The 17,654-nt window shown below is 41.6% G+C and overlaps 2 protein-coding genes across 3 annotated transcripts; both read right to left on the bottom strand.

Moving 5' to 3' along the window:
* Positions 1-438: 438 nt before the first annotated feature.
* Positions 439-5,507, bottom strand: LOC137603965 (high-affinity choline transporter 1-like). 2 transcript variants are annotated; one of them, XM_068327852.1, is made up of 8 exons: positions 5,377-5,507; positions 4,526-4,642; positions 3,076-3,231; positions 2,730-2,878; positions 2,477-2,620; positions 2,207-2,360; positions 1,619-1,836; positions 439-1,525 (listed from the first exon to the last, which is right to left on the bottom strand). In XM_068327852.1, the coding sequence occupies exons 1-8, from the start codon at positions 5,438-5,440 to the stop codon at positions 998-1,000; spliced, it is 1,530 nt and encodes a 509-aa protein (XP_068183953.1). In that variant the 5' UTR covers positions 5,441-5,507; the 3' UTR covers positions 439-997. The 2 variants fall into 2 exon arrangements, with proteins under 2 accessions (XP_068183953.1, XP_068183954.1); XM_068327853.1 differs by lacking the exon at positions 3,076-3,231.
* A 1,740-nt stretch (positions 5,508-7,247) lies between these two features.
* LOC137604045 (high-affinity choline transporter 1-like) lies at positions 7,248-12,447 on the bottom strand. Its single transcript, XM_068327972.1, has 8 exons — positions 12,264-12,447; positions 11,526-11,642; positions 10,190-10,345; positions 9,835-9,983; positions 9,605-9,748; positions 9,189-9,342; positions 8,058-8,275; positions 7,248-7,757 (listed from the first exon to the last, which is right to left on the bottom strand). The coding sequence occupies exons 1-8, from the start codon at positions 12,445-12,447 to the stop codon at positions 7,248-7,250; spliced, it is 1,632 nt and encodes a 543-aa protein (XP_068184073.1).
* Between the last annotated feature and the right edge of the window lie 5,207 nt (positions 12,448-17,654).

Genomic DNA, 17,654 nt, shown 5'->3' with positions numbered 1-17,654 from the left:
CAGGGCATCAGTGGTTTGGCTCCAACATTTTTTTTTTGTCCTTCCAGGACCTTCAAGGCTGGTGTGTGGAGGAGGTGTGACAATGAGGCGCACCAGGTTTCAATCAAAGCTCATCAACCTCACTATAAAACTGCTCTGGACTCCAACTGCAGTACCACATAACTGTCTTGTTTGTTTGGTGCCTCGTTGCCTTTTGTTTCCTGCCATGACCAGGCTACCTACAGCCTTTTTTGTATGTTTTTGCACTCTTTTGTAATGAAATTTCTGAATATTGATCTTCCTGTCTCCTTTAATTTGGGTTCACAACAGTCTCCAGGGAGCCTTAAAATAAATATTGGGAATTTAAGCACAATCAAAAGCTCTCAGAATGTGGACATTTACATATTTGTACAATTGCAATTTATTGAAATAAAAGAAAATGTAGAGCATGTCTTAGACTTTTTTGGGCTTTATTCAGGAACAGTCATGTTGCATTTAGAATGTGCATTATATTTAGGCACATATACAGTATATAGCCTTTCAATTTGGGTGAAAACATATGTCAGATTCTATAAGGATTTCAGTGAACCAGTTAAAAGATACAATGATAGCTGGAGGAGGAAGTAGTGGCAAGATGAGTATTACTGGCCTTCAACGTGTGTTTGTGTGTGTGTGTGTCTATGTGAATAGGGATGATAGGTAGTCAGTATCAGCTCCCCATAATACATTCTAACACTGATTGAGTAGAAAACTGACACCAGTCCGATGGTTCTGTGAGTCGTGGTTCCTCATGGGGCGTTGAAGAGGAAGAAGAAGTGGGAAACGATTGATGAATCATCAATTCCAAAAGTTTTTTTGTTTGTTTGTTTGTTTTCTTCCTCTGGTTTGGGAAGAGGAATTCATGACTTAGCTGTGACTGTAACAGAGACACCTGGGAGATGGGGTCCACCTTGTTCCAGTAGTTGAGAGATTCCTGACCTTTAACACACAGGACTGTACATTCTCAAGTACGAACATCTTAGTGTTTGACTAATGTTCTATTAACTTCCCCATTCTCATTGACTTCTATGGCGCCCCCTACTGGTGTCAGTGGTACTGGTGAATGCTGGGCTTTCACTTTGAACACATCCCACTTCTCAGGTAGAACACCTTTGTTGAAGAGGACAGAAGCCAGGTAGGAGAACAACAAGATGGCAGCAATGGTGGACAGCATGGAGATGGTCTTAACTGGAGCATACTGGACATAAACACCATCCTCCAGAGTGCATCCTGGGAAATGTAGGACTGGTTGTAGTCCTAGTAAGGGATCTCCACTGAGAAAGTTTACAATCAATCCCACCGGTAACCCTATGATAGCTCCGTAACAATTCGAGATTTTGAAGAAGAGGACACAGAGGAGTTGAGGGAAGATGATGATGTAACCCAATTGAGGACCAAGGAACAAAAATGCAATGATGCTGTTTTTCAAATGTGTGAGAGATGTCCCGACCACACCCACAACCAGCACAGCAGCGCGGATCACCCACTGAGTTTCTCGGTCTGATGCCTGAAAATAAAGCACACATTAAATAAAAAATAAAAAAACACAATACAAAACACATGATGTTGAAAACAGAGAATAATGTGTGGATCATCTCACTTGAGGTCTCAGGATGTTCTTGTAAATGTTGTTGGTGAACACAGAAGCTGCTGAGAGCAAAGCTGAATCACCTGATGACATCACAGCAGCAGCTATACATGCTGTGCCGACGATGGAGATGAAGGGTGGGGTGAGGTGCTGCAGGGCGATGGGTAGAACCATAGCAGCTTCTCCACGTTCATATGGAGATGGAGAACCATAGGTGGTCTGGTTCCAGTCTGAAGTTCGGACACCAAAGAAAGAGAGACTGAATATTTCCGGTCACTTCTTAGGTCTTGTGTTTCATCATAAAGTTGACAGAAGGTTTGTCCCAAAACAACTGATCTAGAGTTTGTTTTGTACCTGTGTCATGTAAGGTGTTACAGTTGGCAAGTAAATCGTGCTTAAATTTTATACAAAGCATCTGTTGTCATATTTGAGATGAGTATATGAGACTAGTATTTCCTTGGATTTCAAGTGAAAAATACAATACAAAACATACACAGCATCAAAATGCAAAACATCAATCCAACACTTGTACCTTTTTTTTTTACTTCTGCAGTTTGTTCTTCAACTGAAGTTCACAAACACAGTATTCATCATTGTTACCTGTAGATGAAGCAGCTGCCCCAAGAAGTATGAGAGGTACCCCAAATATAAGTAGGAATAAGGCAGCGACAAAGCATGACATCTTGGCTGTGGCTGAAGAAGAAGCCGACAAGATCCTCTGATAAAAGATCTGGCATGTCAAGCCTCCTAGTGCCTTAAAGGTAAATCATTTAGATCATTTCAGGATTTCACATCAGTTAATTCTTCTGATTAACATTCTGAAAAGTCCAGAGGAGATTCTGCTTGAAATATGGTGCACTTTTTCCCTACCAAGAACAAGAAGTCATCAATCATGATCCAGATCTTCTTCAGCTCTGGTTGACCAATCCAGGGAGCGTTTAAGGTGTTGTTCATCAGAGTCTGACTGATGTCCAAGGTGGAAGGATTCATCAAAGCAAAGGGAACACAGACCCACTGAGAGAAGAAATTAAAAAGATTAACACGAAACATTGTCTTTGCTTAAAAAAGTCACTCTGAACCCTCAAAGCAGTGTCTTTAAACAGTCAAAAATAAACAAACTGACCAAAGAACAGAATATGAGGACCAGCTGTATAACATCTGTGTAGGCCACAGAGTAGAGACCTCCCATCAGGGTGTAGGTGACGACAACAGCAGCAGAGATCCAGATACAAACAGAGAACGGCAAATCCAGAACCACACTCATAGTTCCTCCTGTTAAACACACTGGTTGAGTTACATTCAATCACCAGTCTTTAGCAAGTACTAAAAGTTCATATTCCGTTCAATTACCCACACTGTTGGGATGTGCAGTATGGCCATCCATGTATACATGTTGGGCACTTAGGAGATGAATAATAAAATCATGAAGTTCTTATATGTAAATAAAATGTTTTGCATGTATTCTGTACCTAAACCCATTAGTGTTGCTGGCAACCAGGACACATCAATGAAAAGTGAAACCAGGCTCAATGCAGTCGTCATCACTTTTCCATACTTGATTTGGAAAGGATCCAGCATCGTCACAAAGTTCCTGTCTCTCATTGGCTTGGCAAAGACCAGACCACCTTCATTAAAACAGACGGCCAACATCCCAGTTAGAAAGAAATCATCGAGCGAAGTGAAACTAAACAATACATTCATTCATGGCACGTCTTTACTACTTCTCCTGTAATGATTAGGGATGGGTCATATCCCACCTGATCCTGGGTGACAGGCTAACATGAGTTCAGACATTAACTTCGTTTCTTGTCAAAATAGCCTTAATTGCTGCATTGTTGAAAATGTGTTTTTTGTGCAAAGCACACTTTTGACGTATTTATCTTTAGTAAAATGATGTAGCGGGTCACATTTGGCCCCCAGGCCTTGAATTTGACACAGGTGGTGTAGGGAAATGAAAAAGAGTTGCTATAGTCAGTTGGAGAGTCCTGATTGAAACGACTGGCACGCCACTACCCTTGACATACAAAGCCCAAAGGTAACAACAACTTTCCTCTGATTACACCTTAATCTCGATTTTACGGTCAAACTACGTTCCTACTCTCACCTATGGTCATGGGCTTTGAGTCATGACTGAAAAGACAAGATCCCAGATACAAGCGGCGAAATGAGTTTCCTCCCTAGAGTGGCTGGGCGCACCCTTAGAGATAGGGTGAGGAGCTCTGTCACCAGGGAGGAGCTCGGAGTAGAGCCGCTGCTCCTCCCCCTCGAGTGGAGCCAGCTGTTCTGGATGCCTCCAGGACGCCTCCTGGGGAGGTGTTCCAGGCATGTCTTACCAGGAGGAGACATCGAGGAAGACCTAGGACACACTGGAGGGACTACGTCTCTTGGCTGGCCTGGGAATGCTTTGGGCTCCCCCTGAAGGAGTTGGAGGAGGTGTCTAGGGAGAGGGAAGTATGGGCATTCCTCTTGACACTGTTGCCCTCATGAACCGGCCCCAGATAAGCGGTAGATGAGGGATAGATTGATGGCAAGAAAGGCTATTATGGCCCTAGGTGTGAAAACAACCTCTATACAAAGACACAAGCAGTGTAATTGACATCAGACCTGACATTAAATTATTTCCATAATCAAACAGACACATGACTTTTGAGCTGCAAGAATAAGTTTACAAGGAAAAGGTAAAATAGAGTTCCTTTAACTATCTAATAATTCCCGTCACATTGTTTCACTCAGCAAAAGAACATTTTAAAATGCCTTCATTCATTCATGAAGTTTGTTAATCTCTAGAGACGTGAAACCAAGTGAAAGACTCCTGACTGGAAATCCATCATGTCAAACTTCATGTTATTTTTGTAAACTTCATTAACTCACTGCCTGCCATTCATGTCTACAGACATCCAGTGACTTATGAACACTTACCAATTATGAAAGTTGAACTGAATGCCATTAACACTACCAGTGCCCAGGCTAGTCCCGTGGAGGGCGTGTACACCATCTCAACTGTACCAGCAATAAAGCCTCCTCCCACCCAGGTAGCTGTAGGATGAAAAAGCAAAAGGTTTGAGCTTGAGTGACCATCCCGAGTATTCCCTCATCATCCCAATAACATAATCCTGCTTTATCATCCAAAAAATTACGTGAGGAATCTCTGACTAGCTGAAATTTGCCAAACATTGAAATTATTCATCTGACCTATTTGAAGTTGACATACTGTATTTCTGGGGCCCATGGAAGAAATTCTCTAGACTTAGGTGTTGATCACACACATGCAAACACATGCAAACAGAGAAGGACGCAAACACAGAACCGGCTTTTGGTGCGGCGGTAGCGCTACCCATTGCACCACCATGCTGCCCGGGGGAAAACATTATTAAATCATTATTATTCATTCTAAATCATAAGTTTCATCTACCAAAATGGGAATGTTACTTATCTATTGTACTACAAACTGTTTATTCTCCTACACTATTGAATTAATAACATGGAAGTATCCTGTTACTTGTAGACAAACTTACTGATATAACATCCTACAAAACCATTTCATTTCCTGTGGTTATGACTTATTTACTTCTACCCCGTGCAGTTTACAGGTTTTCTTTCAACATTTTTTTTGCTACCAGACCCAGAGATAAAATCACATATTAGAAAGATGAAATAGCCATTGGAGGAAGACAGATCTTTTCTTATCTTTTTTCTTTTTTTCCATTTTTTTGATTAATGTCAAGCAAAGAAGAGTTTTCTGCAGCAACTGTCAGCAGTTTTCTCCTCACCTGTCATGGTGAAGATCCCCACCACCCAGTTGATGCTCCGGTTTCCCAGCAGGACCATCTCCATCCCTGTGGCTGCAATTTTTTTGTGCTTTCTTTTAGACTTGAAAGAAGCCCAGATTCCGGTCCCAAGAACCAGCAGGTAGAAAACCACCATCACTATCACTCCTGGGACGTTAACAGCCATGACGGACTGGTTCTTGTCTACAAAGTGAGAGACTGTCTGCCTGGGGAAAAAAGATGACAGCGTTCCAGTGAAGGTGTGTCACTGTTCTGTTTGCATAGATGTGGTTTTGACTTATAAACTGAAACAGACTCTCCTGCTGACAGACATTCATTAAAAGGTTTAGAATTATTGACTATTAATTTTAGAAATGTATTGTTGTAAACCCACCTGTCATTCAGAGGTTTCTCCACATCCCCGCACTAAATCGATGATGATGGTTCTTGTCTCAGCCAACTCTAATCCTCTGTTCAGCCCTCATTTCTCTTCCAGATTGTTAGTCATGATTATTATTATGAGTCATTTTCATAAACTTGTATGTCTGTTCAGATTTATTACCTGCTTTGTGAACTTCTGTTTGGAATTAAACTTCAGATTTAGACTTCTAGTTTCGGGCTTTTTGGTTCTCCGTTTGTCCCGTGATGACATGTGAACTTGAACATAAATGTGTTTCAAGTATTTTATTATTTTATTTGCTGAAGATATATAATGTTTTAATTATACTCTGTGATGGGATTGGCCCATCCTAGATATGATTATATACCTGTATATAAAGAAAATCTTTCCAACTTTGCAGTGATGACAGATGCCAACATGAAATCGATTGCAAGAGTTTCCGCGATTTATAATGTTTGCAGATGACATTGTGATTTGTGATGAGAGTAGAAAGCAGGAGGTGCAGAATCTGGAGAATTGATCCGTGGTCCTTAATTTCAACTGTTAAAATTTGCTGAAATGAGATTCCGAACAGAACAATCTTTTGTCTGGGCTAACCAATTAATGTTAATGAGCTCCCTGTGTCAATGCCTGTTACAAGCCCCTGCTAATGAGTTAGCTTGAGCGTTGGTCGCTTTTACTTCTTGAACTTTTTTACTACTTATTTATTTTTCTCTCTTCTTTTTAATTATACAACTGTTAATCTTTCTATGGTAATCATGGAGATGTTTTCACTCTCAGCGTAATAACTCTGTGGCCACATTGTGTACACACAACATCCACTGATTGAACTGAAGCCAACCAGCAGTTTTTCAAGACTGACAGACATTGCTGAGGATTGTGGAGAAACACAATGTGCTTTCCAAGTTGGAAAGAAATCAGCAGACAACAGATGAGGACAAAGAGGCGGAAATAAAGGCAGTGTCTCCTGACAGTCATCACGGACAAAAAAAGAATGTTGTCTGTTAAGATGGAGGAGCTAATACCAATTGTCAAGAGTTAAAGAAAATATCAGGATTGTCTGATGTGCCTCATTGAAACATGATTATGATCACAGATAACTATGTTTGGGCTATCCCTATATTACCTCCCTCCGCTAACTCTGTCTCAGTGAAAAGGAGAATGGATGAAAGCTAGGACACTTCAAAGCCGCACATAGATGTGTATACATTTTTATTCTCACATCTATTCTCTATTTATTATGATTTATAAAGGTGTACAGTTCCAACAGATGAGCAAGAATGATTTGTGATGAAGAATCAAGGAAAGGAACAAGAACCAAAGAGTGAGTATTAAGTACAGGGCACTTGACAATAGTAAAAAAAAAAAAAAAATCACTCCTAGTTAACACAAAATTTCAAGAACAGAATCATGACCAAGCACACAGGTATGTGAACATCTAGTACCATTGTGTGAGTATTTACGTCAAGCTCTTTCAGTTTATTTCCTCATTCTCTTTCTTCTCAATGGCGCCAACTACTGGTGTCAGTGGTACTGGTGAGTGCTGGGCTTTCACTTTGAACACATCCCACTTCTCAGGTAGAACACCTTTGTTGAAGAGGACAGAAGCCAGGTAGGAGAACCACAAGATGGCAGCAATTGCAGACAGCATGGAGATGGTCTTAACTGGAGCGTACTGGACATAAACACCATTCTCCAGAGTGCATCCTGGGAAATGAAGAACTGGTTCTAATCCTAGCGATGGTTCTCCACTCAGTAGTCTTAACACAAATCCCACAAGCCAGCCAATAGCAGCCCCGTAACCATTGGAGATGTTGAAGAAGAGGACACAGAGGAGTTCAGGGAAGACAATAACATAGGCCATTTCAACACCCAGGAGCACAAATGTAATGATGCTGTTTTTCAGGTTGGTGAGTGATGAACCAACCACTCCTGATACCACCACAGAAGCCCAGATCACCCAGCGACTTTCTCTGTCTGAGGCCTGAAGAAGAAAGTGAAGATGAAGAAGAGGTTAACGGCAACTGACTCCAGCACCAACAAACTCTTCGCAGTTGTGACTGAACTGGCTTGTCATCCTACAGAATGACATCATCAGTCAGTCAGTTCCCGAGGAGCTTCAGTGCTGTAAAGTTGAGGAGACTCAGGCTCCAGCAGTCAGGAGAGCTGAGGGCTTTCTCAGAACTTGAAGATGTTCACCTGAATCCAACTGGTGTGGGATTGGTTAATAAATGATGCTTAGTGGAGGAAAATAAAAGCATTGGAGGTGTTTTTTGTTTTTTACCTGAGGTCTCAGGATGTTCTTGTAAATGTTATTGGTGAAGACAGAAGCTGCAGAAAGTAAAACAGAGTCAGCTGATGACATCACAGCAGCGGCCACACAAGCTGTACCAATGATGGAGATGAAGGTCGGGGTGAGATGCTGTAGAGCGATGGGTAGAACCATAGCAGCTTCTCCACGTTCATATGGAGATGGAGAACCATAGGTGGTCTGGTTCCAGTCTAAGACATGGAAACAAAGATCACTAAACATTTTGATTTTTTTTTCTACCTCACTCATCTCTATGAAGCAGACAGCAAATACTTCACCATGAACCTGTCAAGATCTTGGTCAAAACCAAAATCTAAGGAATTGTACCTTCTTCAACTGTATTTACCTCTGAAAATATTAATAAATGTTAAAATAATAATCATAAATCTTTTTCAAGCTGTTTATGTAATCATTTCAAACAATGACAGAGAAGCTCAAACAGCCTCACGTTTGCCGAGGCAGCCAGGAGCATTCTTTGGCATCCTGGGCCAGACATAGACTGGGCTTTCTCCCAGTCTACATCTGATTTCAGGAAGTGATGGTAATAAGACAAGCAGAATACCTGCTGAAAAGGTCTGTACATGTGACAATCTGTGTCTGGACCAAGTACTGAGGCTCAAAAATAACATCAGGAGACCTTCTCCAAAAATCTGGCAAATGTGCTGTGTAGTAATTTGTAAGTTTAAAGACCTGAGTAAATAACTCACAAATTTGATTGATTTGATTAACTGATTTGGCTTGCATTGTCGGTTATTTAAACAACGTCTCCTTTCTTTTCCACACTGAGGAGGATTATCTTTTTGTCTAGAGTTTTGTTGGAGTAGGGGTTGCCAGGTTTCTGGTAGTACCTTTACAGATTTGTTTAGTTTGTAGGACTTGAGCTACCTTGATGCAGTTTTACCCCCTATGACTGTTAACTAGTCTCTTCATGGTCTGCAGAGTAATTGCACAAATTTTGTGCTTCTGAAATGCATATTTCTTTATAATGTATTGTTTATCATGGTTTGCCTTTGTTGTCATCTATCTGTATGAAGTTTTCCAACATAATTTATGTGATTCCCATCTATTGTTCAGCTCAATACCAATCTGATGACACAACATTACCTGTGGATGCAGCAGCTGCCCCAAACAATATGAGAGGTATCCCAAATAAAAATATGAGGACAGCTGCAGCAAAGCATGTGATCTTGGCTGTGGCCAAAGAAGAAGCTGACAGGATCCTCTGGTGGAAGCACTGATACGCCAAATTTCCTAGGGTCTTAAAATAACACGTTAACATAGGTTAGCATCCACACTGGCTAAATTTTGCTCATCATCAATTTGAAGACAACTACAAGGACCAAGAGCAAATTCTTTTTCATCTGTGTTACATTACCTGCCTAAATCAGCTGGATGTTTTTATTTGCTGTTTTGATTTACCTCAACGTGTATATATATATATATATATATATATATATATATATATATATATATATATAATTATATATATATATGTATATATATATAATTAGTTTTCCTACCAAGAACAAAAAGTCATCGATCATGATCCAGATCTTTTTCATCTCTGGTTGACCAATCCATGGAGCGTGTAAGGTGTTGTTCATTAAAGTCTGACTGATGTCCAGGGTGTGAGGATTCATCAATACAAAGGGAACACAGATGCACTGCAAGGAGAAATGCAATGATGAAATGCATACTTTAAAGGATGTCCTTTCAAGTTATTCTGTTAATACACATTTAACAAACGGACCAAAGAACTGAAGATGAGGACCAGCTGTATAATATCTGTGTAGGCCACAGAGTAGAGACCTCCCATCAGGGTGTAGATAATGACAACAGCAGCAGAGATCCAGACACAAACAGCAAAGGACAGATCCAGGACCACACTCATGATTCCTCCTGTCAAACATATCAGTTAAATATGAAACCAGTTTGTGGTAGATCACATCTTAACAACTTCTTCATTATATATTTCTAATGTTTTACATTTATAGACTCATTGCACAGGTGGGTTTTTACATGTGTAAATACATTATATGCTGTATTTTGAACACATATTCAAAATGTGTTTACACGTTAGTAAACTGCTTATGTACATTCTGTACCTAACCCAATTAATGTCGAGGGTAGCCACAATAAATCAAGCAAAAGTGAAACCAGGCTCAGTCCAGCTGTTATCACTTTTCCATACTTGATTTGGAAAGGGTCCAGCATCGTCACACAGTTTCTTTCTCTCATTGCCTTGGCGACCACCAGACCACCTTGGTAAAATAAAACAACACACACTTGTTAACGTGAAGTCAGTTTGGGAAATAAACAGCAGCATTTCAACTTTGGATATTAATGTAGTGAAAACAAAAAGAGCTGCCTCATGTTTGTCTTCAGGAGCCAGGCTGAGGGAGTTGTGGTTGTTTTTTTGCCCAGATTCTTATAAGCCTCAGTGGTCACGATCCAATTTTATCATTCAAAAGTAAATTTATAATCTCCTCCCATCAAATGATATCAGTTATTAAATGGAAGGAGATAGGATATCAATATCAGACAGGAATAATAGACACAGCTGTATGGATCACAGGAATGATGAACTCATATTGACATTTAACAACAATCTTCGATTAACCCAAGCCAAAAACCCGTCTGCTTGGCCCCATCCCATCTAAAAACACCCAAAAACCTGTGTCCTACACCACATCTCAATTATCAAGCCAGAAAGCTTTCTCCTCCACCCCATCCAAACTAATAAACCAACAACCTATACCCTCCACCCAATCCCAGCCAACAAATTATGTGTGTCATGTCTCTGGACTATTAAGCTTTCTACTTTATTTTGCTTGGTTTTGTTTATTCTAACATGTCATGTCTTTTCAGATCCTGCCTTATGCTGGTTCACAAGTAATCAGGTCATTCCCTTCACCTGAATTCTCTCCACACACCTGCAGCCACTCCCCAATCTGCCCCCAGCCTTCATATACCCGGTTTAGTCCTCAGTTCTCTGCCAGACTGCTTGGTGTTTGCCCTGACTCTCCAGTCTACGTATCCTGCTTGTAATTGACCTTGTTCTGATCCTGCCTGTTGCCAACCCCCCGTCTGATCTGTCTGCCTGGTTTTTGATATCTCTGTGCCTGACCCTGCCTTGTTTCTGGATTCTGCCTGTTCATCTGTCGTTTGTCTGATTCATCTGCCTGTTGGGCTGATTACCCGATACCTGAACCCCGCCTGTCCGATTCAACCCTTTTGATACTTGACCCCCTGCTAGTCTGTCGTGCTTTTGGGTTCTCCGCCAGTCTTATTCTAGTCATGACCATGTGTTAGTCCCTGCATGCCAGTCCATGAACCCTGCCTGTATCTGGACTCTTGTTTTTCTGGCTGAACTGTGTGTGAATAAATCATTATCACGATTTGTGATCGATTCCCGGTCTGAATCACAGTACAAACTCTTACCAATTATAAAAGATGAGCTGTACGCCAACAGCAGCAACAATGCCCAGGTGAGTCCCATGGAGGGTGTGTACACCATCTCAACTGTACCAGCAATGAAGGCTCCTCCCACCCAGGTAGCTACAGGGTGGATGAACACACATCAAAATGAAAGACAAAAAGTTGGATGATGATTCTTCATCGCAATTCAACTTTCAGCAGTATCATTTAATGAGAAAAAAATTCTAACTTAGTGCTGGATTCAATTCAACAGTTGAAATGAATGTCTCAATGAATATTGTGACAGAAAGTAAACGTTTGGTTATTGTAGGTTCTCTGCAGAGAGGTCAAAGTATTTGAAAGCACAGTTCTTACATCATGTCTCATCCTGAGAATGTCCTCGATTCATTTTTGATAATTTATGAGTTCTTGATTCACCAGTGTCTGTTCTGTGATGTCATTGGTTCAACCCACAAGTTCAGATGTCTGTTCTCCTAGCGACAGACACAAACTGACTACCCACATGTCCCACAGTCATTACAATTTTTCTACTATGACCTTTTGTTCAAGAGGATGATCCAGATCATGATTACATGTAAGGGGTTGATTATTGGGTCACTCTTATTGATGTCATTAAATTTTATCTGAGTACTCTGCAGATTGAGTATTCTGTAATGCTATCATACAGTAAGTATAACCCAACCGGTAAATGTTGGTCTTTTCTTTTTTGTTTTTGAGTTTTCATATTATTCTCCTCCTCACCTGTCATGGTGAAGATCCCCACCACCCAGTTGATGCTCCGGTTTCCCAGCAGGACCATCTCCATTCCAGGGGCTCCACTTTTCTTCTGTTTCCTTTTGGACTTGAAAGAAGCCCAGATTCCGGTCCCAAGAACCAGCAGGTAGAAAACCACCATCACTATCACTCCTGGGACGTTAACAGCCATGACGGACTGGTTGACACAACCGCATGTCAGAGTGACGGACTATCTGAGAAAACAGAACAACATTCTACCGCTGGCACCCAGCGTCACAATATTATAGAAACACGTGGAAGGGCATTACAACTGTCACAGGACACAAAGGGAGGATTGACGAGATACAAACTCTCTTTGTTTGATAATCTACAATGATATATTTATTTAAGCCACCTGTACCATGACAAGTGTCGCAATTCAAATGTCAACCTTTCATCATCTTTATTGTTAAGTGCCATGATAGACAGGTATTCATTCAACCTGAGTGAAACAAAACCTTTCTAAGGTGGAGTGCAGCCACACCCTGTGCAGCCACAGTCCCTAACAAAAAATGGGACTGTGGTTGTTGTTCTTGCTGTAAGATAACTAAAAATCCCATTGTTGGACTCCTCATCAATTTTGTTCTCATTGATAAATTCCTGAATAATTAAATTTGAAGTGGGACTGACCCTCTGGAATCAGTGGTGGACTAATGACTGATCATCCAAACGAAGTTGTCTTGCTTCTGAACCTCATGCAAATTTCAGAAATGAGAAGAATCTGGGTCGTCACGTCGAGATCCATTAAAATTTGTATCGCCAAAGAATCTAGTTCATTGTTTTCACTGGTAAAAATAAATTATTTTCAATGTAAAATGAAATTTGCAATTTCCCTGAGTGTTTTTTCTCTCTCTTTACCCAACAGTCTTGATTTCCTGATTTCGGTGAGGGGAATGTTGATTGACAGATTGTGCATCATTACTCCAGTAGGGTCTACTAAATCAAAGCTGGTTCAAGGTGACAGGTCAGATTGAAGATGGTTCATGGTACCCTTATGACAGAAAGAACAGGAGCTCATCCAGATCAAGGCTTCCTGGGCCCCACCTTGGACCATGTCAGGAGTTACTTCCTGTGAGTGTCACTCGAACACACTTTGAAATAATTAGATAGACATGTCTAAATAACCCTCTAGTCCAAACTCTTCTATACCTACCTTCAGAAAACATGTTGCGTAGGTCATATATTATGTGACACCTATCTATACAAGCAAAACAAACTGGTTCTGCTCTGATGCATGAATGGTATGCCTGTTTAAACATGTAGCAACACTTTCTGGTTCAACACAATGGTGCCATTGACCAGATAGGATTGTTCTGTCTGCTTGACACTGGAAAAGGGGTTATAAACAAAATAAAACAGTTAACCCAAAAGACTAACTTATATTATGTTACATAATCCTGGAAAACATTCATACATGTATGATTTTCTTCTTGACGTTACAAATCAAGAAAACTAGCACACTGGACAATACCAACAATTAGTGATTGTCATCTCTGAGTTTCTCTTCCTCAATTCTTCATTCTCATTCCCCTCTTTGGCACTACCTACTGATGACAGTGGTAAAGGTGAGTCCCAGACAAAATGAAGAAGTTCAGGCTGACTGAACTGGCTTGAAAATGTATCGGATAACATCATCTGGAGGTCACGTCAGTTCCTGAGGAGGATCACAGCTGCAACGCTGATGGGAGTCAGCTGATGACATCACAACGGCACCCACACAAGCTGTACCAATAATGGAGATGAAGGTGTGGGTGAGATGCTGCAGGGTGATGAGTAGAACTATAGCAGCTTCTCCACATTCATACGGCGATGGAGAACCATAGGCGGTCTAGTTCCAGTCTGAGACATGAAAGCAAACACTGTTGACTTGATGTGTTCAAAATCAATTGTGACTTTTTTGTTTTACTCTTAACTTTTTGGGGGGTTATAGAAGGGTGACAGTGACACCTGTCCTCCCAGAGGGGCTGAAAAGGCACCACAGGGCATGCTCTGACCTCCGCTTATTGTCTGCCACTGACCGTTCCGATACAACCCCCGTTGCTTGATTGATGTCTGTGTTTGACTTAGTCTTTCATCCTAATGGAGCTAAATTTCAAATGCATCATGAGCAATGGCATTTAAGCTATCTAACCATCTTTCTGTAGTTTCAAAGATTTAGTCATTTAGTCATTATTAGAGTTGAAAATAAATTTAGAGACAAATTGAAGAGGTTGAGTTTGGACAGAGTTATGGCAAGATCGCTGGGTGGGGCTGATACATTCCCACTGTCAGATGTGGCTTGTCTCTTCCCCAGTCCTTTGCCATAACAAAATGAGTGAAGGAATGGACAGAGTTAAAATTAAAAGATTTATTTATTTATATTTTGTTATCTGTCTCAGGACCAACTCCTGAAACTCACCAATATGGTCGTTAGAACTTCCAGCTATCCATCTTTCTCAGCTCATCCGGAGTCGGCTCGTGGGGGCAGCACCCTCAACAGGGAACCCCAAACTTCCTTTTCCCCGGCCACATCAACCTGCTCTGACTGGGGGGATCCCAGAGCATCTGCCCTGAGGTCAACTCCCAGCTGGATATGCAAGGAACACTTACCCAGGGAGGAGTTTCAACTATGGTAATAGGAAAGTGAAGAGCACTGACCACACCCCACAGGGTTAATAAGCTGGAACAAGACCAGCCACCACCAGAACTGAAGAAGCCTCCTGGATGAGAGACGTAATGTCTTCAAGATTTTTTTAAAAGTCCAGTTGATTGACTTAAACAGCTTAGGAGAACGCTCATCGCATTTTACAACAGTCAGATCTTCCACCCCCTGGCTTTCTGGAGAGTTTATCAATCTTGACCAGCCCTTGAGAAATGATCCTTTCAGGATCAGTGACCTGTCCCTTACTGTCTGAATAACCTTCCAGCTCAAGTAAGCTTAGTTTGTGGGCTTATGTTACGACCCAGCTAGAGGACTGGGGAAATAACATAACTTTGATATAAAAAGGGGGAATATAAAACATTTATTCAAATTCTCGCTATAAGTACAAAGGTTTAACTTATATTGATTTCTTGACAAACTAAGGATCTAGGCCAATTGGCGCAGTTCAAAGATGAAAACTTCCAAAAATTCATTAACAAAAATACTCAAATTTAACATGAAATACTAACAAGCTCTTAACAAAGATCGGACACTAACTCAATACACACACAAGGTTACAAGGTCGCAATTTGACGGAGTCAAAGGCGAGCTGCCACGGACAGGCGCCCTGACTAACTGGCTTGCAGAGCTTTTAAAGTGTCCCTGCCAGGTGACGTGGCAGAGACACTTCTGTCATGACTTGTGTACCACGGTACCATGAGTCATGACAGAAATGTACCACGGTACCACGAATCATGACAAATGTACCACAGTACCACGAGTCATGACAGAAATGTACCAAGGTACCACGAGTCATGACAAAAATGTACCACGGTACCACGAGTCATGACAAAAATGTACCACAGTACCACGAGTCATGACAGAAACAATGTATAACTAGACATGACCGATTCATAGGTTAAAATATCCTCAACACAGAGAGCTGCGACAGCCTTCTGAGCTTTCCCCTGAATTTTACATTGTTGTAAAGGGCCCACACGTCAGGTGGCCACTGCAGAGCTTTAGCTAGGTGCTGGAATGCACTAAAATACGAGTCTACTTCAGTCTCACTAATTGCAGGAACTAAAACAATATTCGTACATCAAAGGCAGCTGGGGGGGGAAGTGGTGGAAGATAAGTTTCTGGTCTCAGAACCAGTAGACACACTCGGCTTCTGAGTCACTCTCAGAGTCTCCAGCTCCAGCCGTTTTATCTCCAGCTGATATCTCAGCTCAGCCTGTCGAGTTTCTGCCTTCACCTGGGCTTCCGGTTTAAGGTGAACGAAGCGCACCTTTAAACAGGCCGCCTCCTTGGACCCGGAACTGCTGAGGGGAGGGAGACAGGAGTCCTCCTGTGAGGCTCCATCAACATCACCACTTTCTGAAGAGTCACCTTTAAGTGGTAGACTACCAGCCTCTCCACCCAGGGGGACCTCTTCAGCTATGGCTAACACGGTCTGTACTGGAGCGTCAATCAAACCCACTTCCACCAACTTACCTGTTTCCAGAGCCTTGAGCTCTTTTTTCAAAATTAGTTTGGGCACTGAGAAACTAAAAAGACTCGCTATTTTAAACAAATCTTTACAACAACTATTTATCAGAGTGAGCAAGGGGGAAGCTAAGAAGTTGTCCAAGTCAAACTGCGACAATGTTAACCAGCTGCACCCACTGCACAGACAACAAGCTTAATTAACCACAATTTGCACGAGAGATCAATCAACCTTCTAGTGCGAGAGGTCCCGTGTTCGATTCCCGGACGAGCCCCCACTTATGTTACAACCCAGCTAGAGGACTGGGGAAATAACATAACTATGATATAAAAAGGGGGAACATAAAACATGTATTCAAATTCTCGCTATAAGTACAAAGGTTTAACTAATATTGATTTCTTGACAAACTAAGGATCTCGGCTAATGGGAGCAGTTCAAAGATGAAAACTTCCAAAACTTCATTAACAAAAATACTCAAATTTAACATGAAATACTAACAAGCTCTTAAGAAAGGTCGGACACAAATTCAATACACACACAAGGTTACAAGGTCACAATTTGACGGCGTCAAAGGCGAGCTGCCACGGACAGGCGCCCTGACTAACTGGCTTGCAGAGCTTTTAAAGTGTCCCTGCCAGGTGACGTGGCAGGACTTGGGACAGGCAGGAAGACAGCACACCAATCAGAAGATGTCATGATGACGGGGCGTAGTCACGAGTCCCAGAGATACCACACTTGGCACTGACGGAGGGCGGAGCATCTGGGAGCAGAGCAGGGCAGGGCCAGCAGCTCAGAGGCAGGGCCGCAGAGGGACACACAATACAAACAGATGAGCTACGGCCGTAACAGCTTCTTTCGCACTTTTCCACAGGTGAAAAGGTGCATTATAAGTCAAATAGAAGTGAAAGTACAACCTTTGCTCACGAGTGAAGTTTGAATGATATTGAGAGTTGTGTCTGTTTTTACGTAAATAAAGTGTCTGATGCAATAATTCCATAAAAAATAATGGGTCAGTTATCATCCAGTTGATTCATGAAACCTAACTTGCAGCCTCACTGTCGGGTCGTGGAGGCAGCAGGGAACCCCAAACTTCCCTTTCCATGGCCACATCAAAACCAAACTGTATGTAAAAATGATTTGTGTTGACAAGATGGTGGCAGCTCAATGTGTCATTATTCATTGCAGAGAAACTGTCGTGGAGTAGAAAATTTCCGTCATCACTTCTACATGTCAATCAGTCAGTTAATGA

Source organism: Antennarius striatus, chromosome 11 (genome assembly GCF_040054535.1).
Source record: "Antennarius striatus isolate MH-2024 chromosome 11, ASM4005453v1, whole genome shotgun sequence".
NCBI lineage: Eukaryota > Metazoa > Chordata > Actinopteri > Lophiiformes > Antennariidae > Antennarius > Antennarius striatus.
The sequence above is the reverse complement of the archived record's forward strand: the minus strand, read 5'-3'. Positions and strand labels throughout refer to the sequence as shown.

Excerpts from the sequence above, each read along its gene's own strand:
- LOC137603965 (XM_068327852.1), bottom strand. The coding sequence starts at position 5,440 with ATGGAGATGGTCCTGCTGGGAAACCGGAGCATCAACTGGGTGGTGGGG. Across the intron at positions 3,232-4,525 it reads CAGTTCAACTTTCATAATTG|GTGGTCTGGTCTTTGCCAAG; the intron begins GTAAGTGTTCAT and ends GTTTTAATGAAG. Across the intron at positions 1,526-1,618 it reads AGAACATCCTGAGACCTCAA|GCATCAGACCGAGAAACTCA; the intron begins GTGAGATGATCC and ends CTTTATTTTCAG.
- LOC137604045 (XM_068327972.1), bottom strand. The coding sequence starts at position 12,447 with ATGGCTGTTAACGTCCCAGGAGTGATAGTGATGGTGGTTTTCTACCTG. Across the intron at positions 9,749-9,834 it reads TCCTCATCTTCAGTTCTTTG|TGCATCTGTGTTCCCTTTGT; the intron begins GTCCGTTTGTTA and ends TTCTCCTTGCAG. Across the intron at positions 9,343-9,604 it reads TCGATGACTTTTTGTTCTTG|ACCCTAGGAAATTTGGCGTA; the intron begins GTAGGAAAACTA and ends TGTTATTTTAAG.